The following is a 19195-nucleotide window of genomic DNA, read 5'->3' on the forward strand; positions in this document are numbered from 1 at the left end:
AACTAAGGGGCACAAAAGCAACTCCGCCCACAGCCCTAACCCTGTGTTAAGCCTAACCTTAACACTGGCCCTAACTCTGCCTATACCCTCAACCCTAACCCAACCTTAATATTAAACCCGACCCTAACCCTGAACTTAACCCCACGTCTCTGAGAGTGAAGCTACCCGCACTGCGCAGACCCCCGACCTGTCTGACGCCAGAGACGGGTGTGTGACGACCCCTCTGCATGATCCAGCGGATCCTCAGGACACCGGCACGTGTCTGTGGATGTTTCTCACCACAGCCCACTGGCTGAGCTGAGCCAGCCTCTTCTGGAGGCGGGGCTCTGGGGAGCATCACCGGCAGCTCAATGGGCCGTACACTTTTTATATCAAACCCACGCTTTGAACAAGTGCCTACTGCCAGACGCCGAGAGCGACTGCAGGCCGAGTCTGTCAGGAGACGCCGGGCACGATTTGCAGCTACAGGACTTCCGAACGGTTTGGGAAATCCGCGAAACAAGCTGCAGTGACAGCAGCATGGTCAGTGATCTGGAAAGTCCCAATTGGCCGGGGGGGGGGGGGGGGGGGGGGGGCTTCTCTAGCACCCCCGCACAAGTTGGAGGGCCATCTCCATGTGGCATAAATGATGGGTCACCAGGACTCATGGTGTGAGAGAGCTGCTGGCTGAGAGGAGTGCCATGTGGGGGGGTGGTGGGGGCTTTCAGTACAGCCAAAAATAAACGTCAGCAGGAGGTAAGATGGGACAGTGGGCAGGAGAACAGCAGCTGTAAACAAACACAGGGTCCTCCATCCATGGCAGCCATGTGTTTCAGATGGGGGGTGGGGGGGGAGGGTAGGGACTTCCTACACAATCACAATGGATGGAAGGAGCCAATCAGAAACAGCCCAGTGTAGCTCTGCCGCGGTTAAACCAAGGAGACACACCTGTGCACACCATTAAGACAGCTCCGAAAGGATGAGTGGGGAATGCCGCGAGAGCGCCGGACAGAGGAGCGGGGAACGTAGCGAGAGCGCCGGACAGAGGAGCGGGGAACGTAGCGAGAGCGCCGGACAGAGGAGCGGGGAACGCCGCGAGAGGGCCGGACAGAGGAGCGGGGAACGCCGCGAGAGGGCCGGACAGAGGAGCGGCGAACGCCGCGAGAGGGCCGGACAGAGGAGCGGGGAATGCCGCAAGAGGGCCGGACAGAGGGCGGGGAACGTCGCGAGAGGGCCGGACAGAGGGCGGGGAACGCCGCGAGAGGACCGGAAAGAGGAGCGGGGAACGTCGCGAGAGGGCCGGACAGAGGGCGGGGAACGTCGCGAGAGGGCCGGACAGAGGGCGGGGAACGTCGCGAGAGGGCCGGACAGAGGGCGGGGAACGCCGCGAGAGGGCCGGACAGAGGGCGGGGAACGTCGCGAGAGGGCCGGACAGAGGGCGGGGAACGTCGCGAGAGGGCCGGACAGAGGGCGGGGAACGCCGCGAGAGGACCGGAAAGAGGAGCGGGGAACGCCGCGAGAGGGCCGGACAGAGGGCGGGGAACGTCGCGAGAGGGCCGGACAGAGGGCGGGGAACGCCGTGAGAGGGCCGGACAGAGGGCGGGGAACGTCGCGAGAGGGCCGGACAGAGGGCGGGGAACGTCGCGAGAGGGCCGGACAGAGGGCGGGGAACGCCGTGAGAGGGCCGGACAGAGGGCGGGGAACGTCGCGAGAGGGCCGGACAGAGGGCGGGGAACGTCGCGAGAGGGCCGGAACAGAGGGTGGGGAACGTCGCGAGAGGGCCGGACAGAGGAGCGGGGAACGTCGCGAGAGGGCCGGACAGAGGAGCGGGGAACGTCGCGAGAGGGCCGGACAGAGGAGCAGGGAATGCCGCGAGAGGACCGGACAGAGAAGCGGGGAACGCCACGAGAGGGCCGGACAGAGGAGCGGGGCGGGAGGAGGGATTGGGGATTGCGGTGTGAGGGTTATGAAGGAGGAGCAGGGAACATGGTGCGAGGGTGGGCCGGTGTGACACATCTCCGCAGCAGAATGGCTGTTCAGCTGTACCGTAGTAGACAGATTCATCCTGAGAATACAAGCACTCTAAAGCTTACATCCCCATCCTAAACCACCCCCCCCCCCCCGCTAAGATTTTATTCTTTGCAGTCAGAAACGTGTGAGAATGCCAGTCACTGTGCAATTGCGCATGATAAGAGGGTCTTAGCAGATCCTCCAAGCTGAAGACGAAGGCACAACTTCCCTTACATCTTACCAACCCGCACCCCAAGCCCACTCACTATGTCTACAGTCAGCAGCCCGCAGAACCAGGGCCCCCATCTCAGGGCTTAACCACTCATCATGCCAGTCCTGAAGAATGCATACATACTAAATACACATCAGTTTCTCTCAAGGCCTATTCGACCAATTTCTACATTTTTAGGTCTGTGTTTTCTTAGCGGTAGTACAGAAAAGCTCCTTCTGAGAATTGAACCAGCAGCCTTAGGGGTATAAGCCTATGTCCTTAACCATTATGCCACTTGCTGGCCCTTAATGGCAGTGCAGGGACACTGAAATGCCCCCCCCCCCCCAACACCACTAACCGGAGACCAGCAGCAACATCATTCCGAGTTTAACCTATGTTAAAATTCTGCTTTGAAGCGCGTCCATATAATCATGGATCATATCTGACTGGGAATGATTTTATCAAGAGCAGCCAAAACCAAGATGTATGTCTGGATCTCACATGCAAAAGTCAAACAGCCTCATGTCACTGCAGGTTTACAAGTCGATTCATCCACTTGGTGCGCAATATTATTGTATTAAATCAAAACGATGTGAAAAAGCCAGATCTTGGTGGAAGCCCGTATTCTGTGTGAGGCAATGGTTTAGATCTCAATGTCCAATTTGCTGTGACCTTGCTACCAAGTAGGCAAATTATTTTTAAAAAAGTTTCAGAAATAAACTATAAGAGAAATTTAAGTCAATAAAAGTATCAGGGTTCAAATGGAGAGTTTTAGCCGGCTCTGTTGGATCGATGCCCACCCCCAGCACAACACTTCACATTGGGACAAAGATCAGGGGACGAACACAGCAGAGTAGCAGGCTACACGCAGTGTGTGACTCATGCAGTGGGTGCTTCAGTCCAATTGGAGCTTCCCTTCTGCTGATGGGAGTTTTAGTGAATCAAACCGGGCTCAGACGCTAAAGTGTTGGCGATGGTCCCCAACCTGTGCTTTAAAAGTTCACCATAAGAGCAAGGCTTTGATTGAATGCTCTCTTAATAGGTAAAAAAAAAAAGAAACTAAGAAAATGTGATTTAAAAAGAGATGCAGCAGCAGACTGCAGGAACACTGAGGTCCAACACCGCATGACATTTCTGCTTCTCCTCACTCAGACCCGCATGTCGGACAAAAGCACATCCCCACATCCAGCAAAACATCACCGAGAGTCAGCCACGAGCCACGGTCACCAGCGAACACCTGAGATGGTTAGTGGAATCCCTAATATCCGGCATCCAGAGCAAAAACAGATGAAGTTCACATGACCGGGAGGGAGGGCAGGGGAGGGAGTGGCACGGTGTGTGGGAAACCGAAAGCAGGCCAGGGTGGTGACCAATAGGTGCCCTAACAGTGATCACTGCTAAGAACTTCTGATAGGATTTTGGTTTCCTTGCATGTAGCATAGCATTGTGGGTAATGGGATTGGGTCCATCCAGCATCTGTTTGGCTGTTTTCTTTGATCGATGCTGCTTTATAAGAGTTCAGCCATCATTTGAACACATAACATGGGGGCAGTGGGTGACTGTGTTTCAGGATTCTGTGCCCGTGAACAAAGGGTTGCCAGGTCACATCCTGTAGCTGGTAGAGCGGGGCCACCGCTGGGCCCCTGAGTGAGGCCCTTAACCTCCATGACTCCAGGGACGCTGTGCGCCTCTGCTCTCTGATCCTCACCATTATTTCATTTTGGACAAAAGTGTGTCCAACATGGACGCAATAAGAGAAAAATCTCATTTGTAAACAAATCCCTGCATGTCGCTTTGTCAGACTTCACTCATTCACTTAGCAGAGACTTTTTGCCAAAAGAAACATACAAGCAGGGCTGCAGGATTCGGAGAAAAAAATAAGTAAGTTGCGATTCTTTTGCTTAGAATTGAAATCACGATTCTTTGTAGCGTTTTTTTTTTTCTCTTAAATTTGAACATTTATTGCTCCCCTTAAACTGCAAAGGAAATGCAACAAAACATGACTGTGCCAAACATATGGCTGATCCAGGAGCCTCACAGCAGCTTCTCACAGCAGAAAGGAGACGCTCAACTGGCCATTCAGTTAGAGTAACCAAAGCAGCCAGACCAAACGTTCCAGCACCAAAGTGCCAGTGAGGTACTTTTTTGGTACTTCGGGTGGGACTTGAAACGCTCTCTCTGTCGATCGGTTATGCAAATAGCCTGCCGGCTGAAATGCAATCAGTCTCAGCTGAACTAATGGTGGAATACACAAGTCCGCTTCTGGAAAAGAAAACATGGTAAAAAAGGAACCGAATGGGGGAATCTTGCTCCCCCCTCGATCCACGACATCATCATCCACTGTCCCCGCCCATGCTGGATCCTCCGCCAAAAGGCTCCCTTAAGGAGACAAGCCCAAAGAAAGAAACGTCCCACACTTCCACCTCCATGTCACAATCATCATGGCTAATGGACATCCAGCACATGGCAGCACTCAGCCGCAGCAGGGGGTAGAATCATGTGACAGCTCAATGGAGGCGGGGCTTTGAGTTCAGCCAATTACAATGCAAGCCATGGGAGCACAATCACAGGACTGGCCAGAGCTTTTTTGCTTTCCGGTGAGAATGAGCAGGCCCTTCTTGTATATATCAAATGAAAGCTATTTCAAATACAAGCACCAAATGGAAACTGGTCTAATATAAACTTGTCAATGCAAAAACCCTGAGTGGATGCCAACAGCAAATTTTTCCAGGCTTTTTCCAGTCACTGCAGAGAAAAGTAAAGACATTTTGACACGATATAAATCCTTCCGTCTGATTGTACCCATTAGACTCCCACAGAACATGCCACACAAATACATGTGCCACCTGAAAATCTGTAGGAAAGGCTTTTTGTGCTAAACCTTCCAGCAAAAAACACTCCGAGCCCCAAACCAGTTATACCATCTATCACAAACCTTGATTTAAGGCCGGTTCTTGTTATCTATCCATGCGTGACTCCAGACTGCAGGCACAGTGGCCTCAAATAACCCAGATCCTGTTGATCTCTAACTTGAGCTCTCCCGCCAACCCTGCACCCTCAGAGTGCTTGTGCTTTGAGACAAAGGTTTGACCCCCAAGAACAGAATGCAACCGAGAATGAATTAACTGCAGGCTGTGCATTGGGTCGATGCTGGACGGCCTCTGAAGACTGTACACTGGGACACTGCTGGGCAATAACTGCGGGCTGTGCACTGGGACTCTGCTGGGCAGTAACTGCAGACTCTGCATTAGGACACTGTTGGGTGGTAAATAAAGGCTGTGCACTGGTACATTGCTGGACAGTAACTGCAGGCTGTGATTTGGGACAATGCTGGGCGATAACTACGGGTTGTGCACTGGGATACTGCTTTATGGTAACTGCGAGCTGTGCACAAGGACATTGCTATGCGGTAACTGAAATGTGCATTGGGACACTGCTGGGTGGTAACTGCAGGTTGTGCACTGGGACACTGCTGGGTGGTAACTCAGGGTGATGCACTGGGACACTGCTGGTGGTTTACTGCGGGTCGTGCACTGGGACACTGCTGGGCGGTAACTGTGGGCCATGCACTGGGACACTGCTGGGTGGTAACTGCGGGCCGTGCACTGGGACACTGCTGGGCGGTAACTGCGGGCCGTGCACTGGGACACTGCAGGGCGGTAACTGCAGGCTGTGCATTGAGATACTGCTGGGCGATAACTGCAGGTTGTGCACTCATACACTACTGGGCGGGTAACTGCAGGCTCCGCACTGGGACAATCTTGGGCGGTAGGTTGCACCCTATGAGGACTGGCTGTGACTTGCGGAGCACCGCCCCTCCTTGTAACCCCGGGTTACCGTCAGTCACCTGGGGAGGGTGGGCGACGGCGAACAGGGGCGTCGGAGGCAAGGCGCTCCCTCTGCATCCTCAATGGAGAGACAACACAGACCGCACCCCCCGTGTGATAAAATTCTTACACCCCCGGGATACAAGTAAGGAAACCGCCCGGCGCTTCGATTACCTTGGCGCTAACCATTAGAAAATATTTAACAAAAACACGCATACACTATTCAACTTGCGGCCACGCTCGGTATGATAACTGTGGTTACTAGCAATTAGTTGTGCTAAGGGCCTTAAACCGTGAATCCGGTGTCCGGTAAAGTTAGACGAAGCAGCCGTTTCCAAGCCTCAGTACACAGAGGCGTGCGTGCGCTCCCAGGGGCTGCCTGAATGCAGCAATATCGGGGAAAGACTGCCGCCACCCCGGCCTCATATGACAGGGGTGTTTCCCATATGTTCATATGCAAATATTTCCCCCTCGGTTTTCCTATTTGACGAAGAAACGCGGTCGTCACCAGCTACCGCCAGCCGAAATGGTCCCGAAATGATGCGGCTTGTTGTGGCCATGCAACGGGCTACATGCATCGAGGGTCTGAGATGTGCAGAAGACACCAGGTTCACAAAGACGCGCTTCTACATCGGTAACGACAGACTGAATCTCTGATCCGCCCCCCAGCAACAGCACCCCCCAAAATAAACCCATGTCAAGCGTCATTTTAGGTTTATTATTATTATTATTATTATTATTATTACTGCCCAGAGAGCGCGCCAGCTCCGCCATGCTCAGCCCGGCAGCCCGACACGGCACTTACTTCCCGATCACCTCGCACAGCTCGTACACATCTTCAAACAGCACGTCGTCGTCGGCCATGGTCAGCAAGGATGGGGAGATTATCCCCCCGAAAACCCGTCCAAACGCTATTTTCTCAATTAAACAAAGAGCCACTCTTGGGGAACGGGGGAGAGGGGGGTAACGAAGCAGTCCTTGTGAGAGCTTTGCAAAATCCAATGGGCGGGTAAAAAATAAAATTAAATAGAAATGTCTCCCGTTTGATTCCTCAAAAAAACTGCCCCGGCGATGAACCCGCGATCGGGCCGCTTCTCGGGCTCCGCACGGCCCCACCTTCCGCTAGTCTCCCGGCTCCCCTCGGTCCGGGGGTCCAGCGTTTGGGTCGCACCCCGCCTGTAATTATGCCCTGTGCAGTCCCAGCCTCTGGATCACTGTCGGCACCGGTGCACCCGCGATGCCTGTCTGTAGCCGAACCGCTGACTGGTTACACGGCGATGGTAACAATAGTAACTGAAGGGAGTCTGATGTAACGTTTTGCGGCAGCCACTTTCATCCAACGCCGCTTTATCCTCCTAGTTATAGGTGACAGCAGACACAGATCGGATCGCTGGATCCCTCCTCAAAATGCGCCCATGTTCGTCTCTCCAGACGCCCACCACCAAACAGCCACGGCCACTATTTAAAGATGGATCTCCGCAGCTATTCCGTCTCCAGATCGCGGCTGATCCAGTTTCTAAGCCTCCCCTCGCCCGTCAGTCTGCTGTCCCAGCCCCAGCTCCCAGGAACGGCAGACTCCTCCCTCCTAAGGTTATGAAACTGGCTTATTCGACGCCATAATGGTTTACAAACGCTGAGCCAGAGCCCCGGACCGCCGCAATACGCAATACGGCCGCTTGAGCCAAAATGACGACTGCGGTCGCACCGGCTATTATTCCGGGGGACCAGTTTCCTAACGTCCCCGGTTAAGGCAGCTCGGCGCCGCACCAATCGCAGGTATGAATGGGCGTCTGCCCTGACCACACCACCCCGCCGGCTGACGTCAGCGCTTTGCCTCTCCGAAGGTTTATTTTTAATCGGCTGCACGGCATGAGAGAGACCGAGGTTACGGAGCGATGTGGGGACGGCCGGGGTGTACAGGGTCGCCAACTTCGGTCAGCTGGCTGGCGTGATGTTTTCAATTGGAGACACCAATTTACATGTATGGTATAGAAGACGGGCGGGGGGGCAACCCCTCTCGAACCACGCTGGACCCCTCAGGTACTTGGGCCCTGTGCTCATCACATGCAGAACATCTTGAAAGCTCTGTGAATGTGGCTTGGGTGAGAATGATTGGTCCAAAGTTGATTGATTACTAATGGTAAAAATAACGAAATATAATGAGTCTTTGTCAATTATTATGGAAATGAACATCCAAAAGTCCAGAAATGAAAAGGCCAAAATCCAGACCAATCCAGATATTTATCCAAGCTTTTCAGGGCGCCTGGAATCATCCTACCCCCCCCCCCCCCCCCACCCCACACACACACACACACACACACACACACACACCTCCCCTTTATGGTGCCCCTGACGTCCAGTAGTCTCGAATGGAATCCAAATGTGAAGCTTCAGGCACTAGGAGAATTTGGTTGTGAGGTCTCTATGTCAGCAGTAGTGTCCTGACCGCAGCTCATCCCAAACGATCTGCTTTCACATGCAGCTATATCCCATTTCATTGATTTCTTAAATGAGATGCCTGGCATTGATTTCTGGGGGTTTCGCTGCTGTCGGGGAAGTTATTCTGAAATTTGTCTGCACTACAAAGGAATTAAATGCAGATCAGGTGTGGATTGCTTCAGTGTTCAGGCATGTTCTGCTCCTACGGTGACAGGAAGACAGCTGCCTGGACAAAGGATAATGAGTCGAGGGTTTCCAGACCTTGAGCTGATATCACCTGTAAAGCAGAAGCCTCAGAAGCAGCTCAGAAGCGGCCTGCTCCTAGATGCTGACTGCTGGCCTTAGACGTCCAAACTATGAGTGTCTTAAATGGGTAGCGGCAGCATGTGACTATATGCCAAACCAGGAAAAAGAGCTGGTCAGTGCTGAGTCGCTTTTTTAAAGCTCTTTGTAGTATTTGAATGAGAAACCCAATAATCGACTGGCTTATGCGCCTAAACACTTGTCACCAGAACAATCTCCCCTGGGTTCAATCAGCTAGTGATTTAAAACTCAGCAATAGGAACAATGTCATATAAGACCATGAGAAAATAAGGAATTTACAAACGAGAGGAGGCCATTCGGCCCATATATGTTTTTCAACATTAATTTACATACTTATCTTGCGTGTGAATGTTTTTTTTTAATGCCAGCCATGAGATCTCAAAGGGTAACTTTGTTCAATAATTGAATTGAGATGCTTTCTTGTTTTTGGTCAAAAAAACTGCCACATTTTTTTTTTTTACCTTTCTTTGTTATTGCTGATCTGGCTGCAGGTTTAGCAAACACACTTTAGAAGCATGTGAAATATTTATCTCTTTTATAATTAAGCTCAGATCCTTAATCTTTTATAATTAAGCTCAGATCCTTAAGTTTGCCATAATCTCAGTTGTCGTGTTTGCTTTCCATTATTATGATTATTTATTTATACAGGTTATGTAGCCCCCCTCAGTGGTGTAGCCCTCCTCAGTGGTGTAGCCGCCTTCAGTGGTGTAGCCCTCCTCAGTGGTGTAGCCCTCCTCAGTGGTGTAGCGCTCCTCAGTGATGTTGCCCCCTTCAGTGGTGTAGCCCTCCTCAGTGGTGTAGCCCTCCTCAGTGGTGTAGCCCTCCTCAGTGGTGTAGCCCCCCTCAGTGATGTGGCCGCCTTCAGTGGTGTAGCCCCCTTCCATTAGTTACTTCAATGGGCTAAGAGCTATATTTCCCAATCCGGTCCTTGGGGATCCGCAGACGGTCCACATTTTTGCTCCCTCCCAACTCCCAGTATGTGGACTGTCTGGGAGGGAGCAAAAACATGGACCGTCTGTGGATCGCTTCAGACCGGGTTGGGACACACTGGGTTAAACGGTGCAGCGATTGCCAGTGAACAGTATTCCTGCCCACCCTGGGTTTCTGAGCACTGAGTGCTTTCAGGTCCAGATCACTCAGCAAAAACAGCAACGCAGACAGCTGGGATCAATGAAGAAGCCACCATCATGAATAAGTAAAGGACAGAGCTTTACCACTATGGTGTCATTACCAACGGAGACACCCTCTGTCCAGATAATCCAGAGGATGTAAGTGAGCTGGTCCAGTACTGGTGTTTCAGAAGTGCCTGTGGAGGGGGGTACTTGAATTAATGCTGTCAGTCACTGTTTCTTACTATCAGGACCAGTGATAAAACAGAAGAGAGAATCCATGCTTCTGCAATGGTCCGATGTCTCAAGCAGATTTTATATATTTAGTAATTAACAGAAGGTTCCTGGAATGAACTCCAAAAATGCAATAAATAAAAGACTACAAAAGCAAAATAATTTGCAGCCAAAACTCCCCAAAGTTAATTAATTTCATGTTTATTATATGCCTGAAACTGCAGTGTTCTGCATTTTGTTTCCAGTTGCAGAATGAACATCACTGAAATGGCTCAGTGGCCAGTATCCCCGAAGGACTGCAGTTTTGTTTCATAGAGATTTAAGGTTGTTTTCAGGTCTCGTTGCATTTGATTCTTCTTTTAGCTGAGATGATACCAGTTCATCCATCATGTGTGAAAGACCTGGACCCATTCATCTTCAGCATTTCTGTGTGTCTGAAATTTGCAGCCAAGAACTGGCAGCATTCAGATAAATGAAACTGCTAAACATCAAATTTGATGTCATCCTACCATGATTCAAATCAGCAGCATCAATAATCATCATTTCAAATCTTCTAGTTTAGTCTTTAGAGTAAAAGTAATTCCTTGGGTTTTTTAACTAGTCCAGCATGTATATTTATAGTTTACCTTATATTCAGCCAAGTTCACTACCTGAAAACAAAAAACCCTGTAAACACAAAACAACGTCCCCAACCCTATAAAATTTCAGACTTTGCATGATGTTGTCCTTCACGGGCTTATTTTGTGACAGACGGAGCCCATGTGAAGATCCCTGGCTGTTAAAGTCTTTGCATTTCAGTGCTTTGCTCACACGTCCGGTTGAAGCAGTTTTGAGTCTCTCCCCAGTAACAGAGCCGCCAGATCCACAGGAATGCTTCAGGTGAAGCCCCCATCCAAGGAATCTCCCTTGGATTCGAAGCAGCCATCTTCACATCATGAGGTCACTGTACTATCTATCTCCCCTGAATCATGTGGATAAATTATAGCTTTAATTCTATGTCATGACCATGTTTAAGTAACATTAAATTATGCTGACTGAGTAGAAGACTTCTTATTAAACTTATTGAGGTCTTGAAAAAAATGGAGAACCGAGAACAAAGCAACTTCACATGTCTTGTGTACCCAGACTGTATTATTTCTAGAGAAAGTGTGGTAGTCAGAGTGGCCTGTGGATTTGGTGTAGATGTGTGGAAGTAGGGCATCCACTACTGAGTGATTCATGGGTGTCTCAGACGAGGTAGGCTATTGCTGCCCCCCCCCCCAAAAAAAAGGAACATCTAAGGCTGTAGTGAATCCAAAATACGTTCACTCCGGGTAAGTCCAGATGGACGCAGTGGTGGGAGTTGTTCTCCGTCAGGATTTTTCTGGTCTCCACTCTGTGATGCTGGCCGCCTGACATGGTGTGTGTGTGTGTGTGTGTGTGTGTGTGTGTGTGTGTGTATGTGTGTGTGTGTGTGTGTGTGTGTGTGCGTGCTTGAAAGCGCACCGCGAGCCCACTGACGGGAGCCGTAAGCCACACGGCCGTATGACATCAATCACATGCGGCCAGTGAGAAGTGAGCTAAACCGGCCAGTGACTGACAGCACAGCCAGATCCCGCCCAGTGCTACAGTTAGGAAGCATTTTGGCGGCGTACAGTTCTGTGTTCCCTGTCCACTGTGCGATCTGCACATGCCTCCGATTAATGGCTTCAGGTTATTCCCAAACACTCAGCATGTCACAGGATGTCATCATTTGTGGGCACAGCTCCTGCAAATATTATTAATCCTCCTTCAGTCTGACAGGGGGACCTAAGCAGGATTTGTCTGTAAGCAGGCTTTTTATTTTTTGATAATGATGCGGAGCTGCTCACATTTTCATACAGGGCCTTGACCTTTGCCCTTTGACCTTTGCTTTTTAGCAGTATGTAGGTGTTTCTCGATACCAGGATGCTTGTGTTCCTGGCAAGAGCGGTCTTGCTAACTTGCCACCCAAGAATGAACTTGGGACACTGGAAATCATAGGTTCTCATTTGGCGAGGATGCAACCGATGTAGCCTTGATATTTGGGGCAGGGATGACATCTGGGGATTTTTGCTGTCCTCTGTACTTCTGTTCTTGAGCATTGGAACTGGTCTTCAGCAGTGGAAGATGATGTAAGATGTAATGATGTAAGAGAACACAAGTACAGTCAAGTATGCATACTGAGAGACACCCCATGACTATGGATAATTACATGCTAGCATTTGAATTGTTTAATTAAGGAAGTGTTCTCAACGTTTTTGTCTCAGCACTCGCTACATAACATTGTCCAAATCTTAACCCACCTTTCGAAACAATAAAATTCACAGACAGTGACACACCATACAGTTCGAGAACCACCGGTTTAAGGTTTTTAAAAAAGGAGTAGCTTAGAATTATTAGGGGATTTTTGGGACCCTGGTGTGATGTTACTTACATGGCTCAAAGGGCCACGCAGTCTGTCGTTAGCAATTACCATCAATAAAGACGTAACAACAACAACAATGAGGAGAGGAATAAATGGAAATTCAATATGGCTTAACGGCAGGCTGCACCGTACACAGCAGTGCTGAGAGAATGAGACTGGTTCGATATTTCCATTGTTGAATTCCCTGCGAAATCGCAGTGTTCCTGTCTCGCCCCATCTCTGTTGTCCATACGAGCCCGATGCGGAAATGGTTCAATGACTTCCAATTTGGGCCGTTCACATTCCACAGCTAACATCCGAACAGCTCATTCTCTGGCGCCTGCTCAGGTAATTAATTGAAGCTGAATTAACAGCCACTGTAGCTGTTTGGTTTTTTTGGTCCCGTGATCCTCCTGTGAAGTTCGGGGCAGATGCTGCCGCTGGGGAGCAGAGCAGCTTGTTGTGGTGTGTTATTGTGGGCTGGGATAAGTGAAGTTGAACATTATAATGATAGTAGAGTATAGTAATGCTATGTTTGCGATATAGTTATACAGTCTGTAATACCTGAATTTTATCACCACGATGTTCGAAATACCAGACCAGCATTTCTTTTGAAAATAATGCGTAGGACAGTATAATATCTGGAAGGTATGACATTTGGAAAAAATAGAGACCATCTAAGCCTACTGTGAACCTCCTTCAGCACCTGAAGTGTTACCGTCTGGTGGAAGATAGAGAATGCAAGTGTTTACGATACCAGAACGAGCAGCGACGCTGTCGCAGAGAAAGCCCGCCAGCAAACAGCACTAGTTGTGTGGCGTTACGCTCTATGAAAAAAGTTATTTATTAGAATTAGATTTAAGTGTGCAGTCCATTCAATTTCTGACAATTTTTCATGCTATGAGTCTGCTTAAGGGGAATCCTAAGGGAATCTGAAACAAAAATGGGGCCTAGAAAAAAAGAATTAGTCTAGTGATACTTATCATCCATCCATCCATCCATCCATCATCTCCCGCTTAGTGCGAGGTCGGGTCGCGGGGGCAGCAGTCTCAGTAGGGAGGCCCAGACTTCCCTCTCCCCAGCCACTTCATCCAGCTCTTCTGGGGGGATCCCGAGGCGTTCCCAGGCCAGCCGAGAGACATAGTCCCTCCAGCGTGTCCTGGGTCTTCCCCGGGGCCTCCTCCCAGTGGGACATGCTCGGAACACCTCACCAGGGAGGCGTCCAGGAGGCATCCTAATTAGATGCCCAAGCCACCTCATCTGGCTCCTCTCAATGCGGAGGAGCAGCGGCTCTACTCTGAGTCCCTCCCGAATGACTGAGCTCCTCACCCTATCTCTAAGGGATAGTTCAGCCATCCTGCGGAGAAAACTCATTTCGGCCACTTGCACTCGCGATCTCGTTCTTTCGGTCACTACCCATAGCTCATGACCATAGGTGAGGGTCAGAACGTAGATCGACTTTGCCTTTTGGCTCAGCTCCTTCTTTACCATGACAGACCGATGCAGCGTCCGCATCACTGCTGACGCCGCACCGATCCGCCTGTCGATCTCCCGCTCCATCCTTCCCTCACTCTTGAACAAGACCCCGAGATACTTAAACTCCTCCACTTGGGGAAGGACCCCCTCCCCGACCCGGAGAGAGCACTCCACCCTTTTCTGGCTGAGGACCATGATCTCGGATTTGGAGGTGCTGATTTTCATCCCAACCGCTTCACACTCGGCTGTGAACTGCTCCAGTGAGAGCCGAAGGTCACGGTCCGATGAGGCCAACAGAACCACATCGTCTGCAAAAAGCAGAGACCTGATCCTGAGGTCACCAGACCGGACACCCTCAACGCCCTGGCTGCACCTAGAAATTCTGTCCATAAAAGTTATGAACAGAATCGGTGACAAAGGGCAGCCCTGGCGGAGTCCAACCCTCACCGGGAACGAGTCCGACTTACTGCTGACAATGCGGACCAAGCTTTGGCACCAGTCGTACAGGGACCGAACAGCCCTTATAAGGCAGCCCGGCACCCCATACTTCCGGAGCACTCCCCACAGGACTCCCCGAGGGACGCGGTCGAATTCCCTCTCCAGGTCCACAAAACACATGTAGACTGGTTAGCAAACTCCCATGCACCCACCAGGACCCTGCCGAGAGTATAGAGCTGGCCCACTGTTCCACAGCCAGGGCGAAAACCACACTGCTCCTCCTGAATCCGAGGTTCGACTATCCGACGGACCCTCCTCTCTAGCACCCCCGAATAGACCTTACCAGGGAGGCTGAGTAGTGTGATCCCCCTATAGTTGGAACACACCCTCCAGTCCCCTTTCTTGAAGAGGGGGACCACCACCCCGGTCTGCCAATCCAGAGGCACCACCCCCGATGTCCACGCAATGCTGCAGATGCGTGTCAACCAAGACAGCCCCGCAACATCCAGAGCCTTTAGGAACTCCGGGCAGATCTCATCCACCCCCGGGGCCCGGCCACCGAGGAGTTTTTTAATCACCTCAGCGACCTCTGCCCCAGAGATAGGTGAGTCCACCCCTAAGTCCCCAGACTCTGCTTCCTCATTGGAAGGCGTGTTGGTGGGATTGAGGAGGTCTTCAAAGTATTCCTTCCACCGACCCACAACGTCCCGAGCTGAAGTCAGCAGTGCACCATCCCCACTATAAACAGTGTTGATGCTGCACTGCTTTCCCGCCCTGAGACGCCGGATGGTGGACCAGAATCTCCTCAAAGCCGTCCGGAAGTCGTTCTCCATAGCCTTGCCAAACTCCTCCCATACCCGAGTTTTTGCCTCAGCGATTGCTGAAGCCGCGTTCCGCTTGGCCAGCCGGTACCTATCAGCTGCCTCCGGAGTCCCACAGGCCAAAAAGGCCTGATAGGACTCCTTCTTCAGCTTGACAGCATCCCTCACCAGCGGGTTTGGGGATTGCCGCCACGACAGGCACTGGCCACCTTACGGCCACAGCTCCGGTCAGCCGCTTCAACAATGGAGACACGGAACATGGCCCATTCGGACTCAATGTCCCCCGCCTCCCCCGGGACATGAGCGAAGTTCTGCCCGAGGTTGGAGTTGAAGCTCCTCCTGACAGGGGATTCCAGCAGGCGTTCCCAACAGACCCGCACTATACGCTTGGGTCTGCCAGGTCTGACCGGTTTCCTCCCGCACCAGCGGAGCCAACCCACCACCAGGTGGTGATCAGTTGACAGCTCCGCCCCTCTCCTCACCCGAGTGTCCAATACATGCGGCCGCAAGTCCGATGACACGACCACAAAGTCGATCATCGAACTGCGGCCTAGGGTGTCCTGGTGCTAAGTGCACATATGGACACCCTTATGCTTGAACATGGTGTTCATTATGGATAATCCGTGACGAGCACAGAAGTCCAATAACAAAACACCACTCGGGTTCAGATTGGGGGGGCCATTCCTCCCAATCACGCCCCTCCAGGTCTCACTGTCATTGCCCACGTGAGCATTGAAGTCGCCCAGCCAAGGGGCAATAAGTATGCCCACGCCTGCTCGGCTCCTCTCCCCATGAGCAACTCCAGAGTGGAAGAGGGTCCAACCCCCTTTGAGAAGACTGGTTCCAGAGCCTAAGCCGTGCGTCGAGGTGAGCCCGACTACATCTAGTCGGAACCTTACAGCCTCGCGCACCAGCTCAGGCACTTCCCCACCAGAGAGGTCACATTCCATGTCCCTAGAGCTAGCTTCTGCAGCCGAGGATCAGACCGCCAAGGTCCCCGCCTTCGGCCACTGCCCAACTCACACTGTACCCGACCCCTTTGGCCCCTCCTACAGGTGGTGAGCCCATTGGAGGGGGGACCCACGTGCCTTCTTCGGGCTGTGCGCGACCAGGCCCCATGGGTGCAGGCCTGGCCACCAGGTGCTCGCCATCGAGCCCCACCCCCAGGCCTGGCTCCAGGAGGGGGCCCCGGTGACCCGCGTCCGGGCGAGGGAAAACGTGTGTCCATGTTTTTGTACATCATAAGGGGTCTTTTGAGCCGCACTTTGTCTGGTTCCTCACCCAGGACCCGTTTGCCTTGGATGACCCTACCAGGGGCATAAAGCCCCAGGCAATGTAGCTCCTGGGATCATTGGAACACGCAAACCCCTCCACCACGATAAGGTCTTGGCTCCAGGAGGGGTGATACTTATCAATGTCAAGTAATATTTTAAAAACTTATCACTATAGAATGTTTTGCTGTATTGCCCAGCCCAACATTTCACACAGTTTACAGTCACAGATTTCATTGAAAAAGCAGTGTACAAAGGAAACATGCATGCAGTGTCCGGACACTGCGAAGGAAGCACGCGCGCACTGTCCGGACACCGCGAAGGAAGCACGCGCGCACTGTCCGGACACCGCGAAGGAAGCACGCGCGCACTGTCCGGACACCGCAAAGGAAGCACGCGCGCACTGTCCGGACACTGGTGTGGGGCTGGATTCACATCTGGGACTGTTGAAATGACAGCTATCCACTCTCCTAATAATAATTTGATTACTTTTGTTGCCAAGTCGGATGAAACCAAGCATCAGTTTTACCTGCGTAAATGTGATTGATTAATGGGCGCTTGAGTCACGTTGGATGCAGTGGCACTGATGAAGATGGATGGAGTGATGAGGTGGGCTGCATTTCTGTCAGAAGCACAGCTCCTGCTAGGTGTCATAGCCTTGAGTTAGTGATGTTACAGTATGTTCTGCTGTTCCAGTGTACAGTGACAAGGCCCCCGCACTGCTTACAGTAGTTTTGCAAGGCCCCCGAGCATGTGTGTACTCCGCTTCAGATCTGAACACAACCTGACACATCCTACACGGACGCTCATGGAGGCATGATGCCCTCCCCCCCCCCACCCACATGGTGTGCCCATTCAAAATTAGGCTCCACCAGTCAGGTGATTATGAATAAACCTCTGCTACTTGTAGCAGCACATCTGTGCCCAACCACAGCGTTACCTCATTTCGTGCAGCCGGTGGTGCTGTGTTCATCCTTCAGGGAATTAGCCAGGATCAGCGTGTCGATGGATGGAAATCCTGCCTTAACTCTGCTTAAATGTTCAGGTAGAGGTTGGGTGTCCACACATTCCACAGCAGCATTCACCTGACGCTCTGATAGATGCTGCAGACCTGACTAGCTGAATGTAACTCCCAAGTCTACTTCAGCCTGGCTAGGAACCCATCCCATTGATCAGACGCCTCATTGATGAGCTTTCAGGAACTAAGCTGGTGGTTGACACTGTAGACTTTCCTAAGCCTGCAGCTACTGATGCCTACCCAGAAAGGGAGCCTGCTCAGCTAGCCCTGAGAAACCCCCCAACCTGGACTAGCAAAGCGTCCAGCCGCTGTGAATCAAGGTGTCAGTGAAGCACACTGATGTGAAAGTGAGGCCGGACATTTGGCTTAATGGGCCCACAGTAACGTGTAACATTTCAGCCTGGTGTCTGCAGCTCTTCTGGCCTCCATACCTGTCACGGAAAATGCCAACCCGCCCGCGGCGCGTTCCCGGAGCTGTTAGACCGCACGTGGACGTCTGGCTGAGCCATGCTGAGTCACAAGGGGGTGCAGACCAAGGTATCTCTGAAGGACTTGCCTTCACCAAAACTCTTGGTGTCTTTTTTGGGTTCAACCCGAGTTCCTGTTCCTGGGTTATTTCAGCATGATTTCTTTAATGTATGATTTTAGAAAAAATAAGTTGCTTTTTTATATATATATTTTTCTTAATATGTTAGGCAGCATTTTCTTGTTTTGGCTGCTAAACTCATTTGCAAGTCATTTATCGTTTTGTCGATGTCGGTGGGTTTTTGTGACGGGGTTAGGTTAGGGTTAGGGTTAGTGACCCGGACATTACCAGAATACTATTGGGGTGCCTTTTACAGTGCGTCCCCCCCACCCCCGGCCCGCATTGCCAGCTGATGGCCTCTGGTTTGTAAGGTAAGAAGGGTTGGGAGGAAGTCGCTCACCTGTAACTGCTCCCAGACAGCTTAGCCAGATGACAAAGGCCATCTGTTCCCAGCCCAGCCGCTGGTCATGTGTGTCTATCAGCCGGAAGCGGGCCGACGCTGTACACCAGCGACACAGCAGAGTCGAATGCTGCAGTCCAGCACAGCAAATACCTCTCACCTTATACAGTATATTTCTCAGGGCTGTTTTGCTGCTCGAAGGGGCAAAACTGTTTCTCACATGAACAATCTATTTCATTTTTTTTTACATGAGGCTTAGTCTGAATGAAATGATTTAAAGGAGCATAATTTTGCATAATTGAATTTGCCATTGCTTCTCGGTAACATTGTTTAGGTAGATTTTGCTCTGGGCTGAACAAAAGACTTAATAATTGTAGCAGAACTGAAGAGGATTGTTTCCTCTGGAGAAAAAAGCAGGAAGAACTTTGTTTTTAAAGCACAATCTAATTATTCTTCCCAGGGCGACTGTGAATCCCTGTGCATTATGGGAGGTAATGTGTTCGGTTAGACTTGATTTGTGGGCGTCCTGCACATGTTTCATTTCCATGTCTGGAAAGTCAGGAATGTATTTTTTTCACTCCTGCAATGAACTGGTATCCCACCTTATCCTGTGCTGCCTGGGTCAGGCCCCAGGCCCCGTAACCCAGGTCAAGCAGTTAGAAGATGGATGGATGGATGGATGGATGGATGGATGGATGGATGGATGGA

At 51.3% G+C, this 19195-nt stretch overlaps 1 protein-coding gene and 1 long non-coding RNA gene across 2 annotated transcripts in view; one reads left to right on the top strand and one right to left on the bottom strand.

Annotated features, from left to right (window-relative positions):
- LOC125734192 (peripheral plasma membrane protein CASK-like) overlaps positions 1 to 7573 on the bottom strand; it is an 85815-nt gene extending 78242 nt beyond the window's left edge. The window contains 1 exon segment of the mRNA XM_049006105.1: positions 6833 to 7573. Within this exon segment, the coding sequence (XP_048862062.1) occupies positions 6833 to 6891 (59 nt within the window). The 5' untranslated portion in view covers positions 6892 to 7573.
- Positions 7574 to 7646: 73 nt separating this feature from the next.
- LOC125734272 (uncharacterized) overlaps positions 7647 to 19195 on the top strand; it is a 56439-nt gene continuing 44890 nt past the window's right edge. The window contains exon 1 of the long non-coding RNA XR_007393596.1: positions 7647 to 7803. This is a non-coding gene — a long non-coding RNA (uncharacterized LOC125734272). The remainder of the gene's footprint in view (positions 7804 to 19195) is intronic.

Source organism: Brienomyrus brachyistius, chromosome 1, assembly GCF_023856365.1.
Source record: "Brienomyrus brachyistius isolate T26 chromosome 1, BBRACH_0.4, whole genome shotgun sequence".
Lineage (NCBI taxonomy): Eukaryota > Metazoa > Chordata > Actinopteri > Osteoglossiformes > Mormyridae > Brienomyrus > Brienomyrus brachyistius.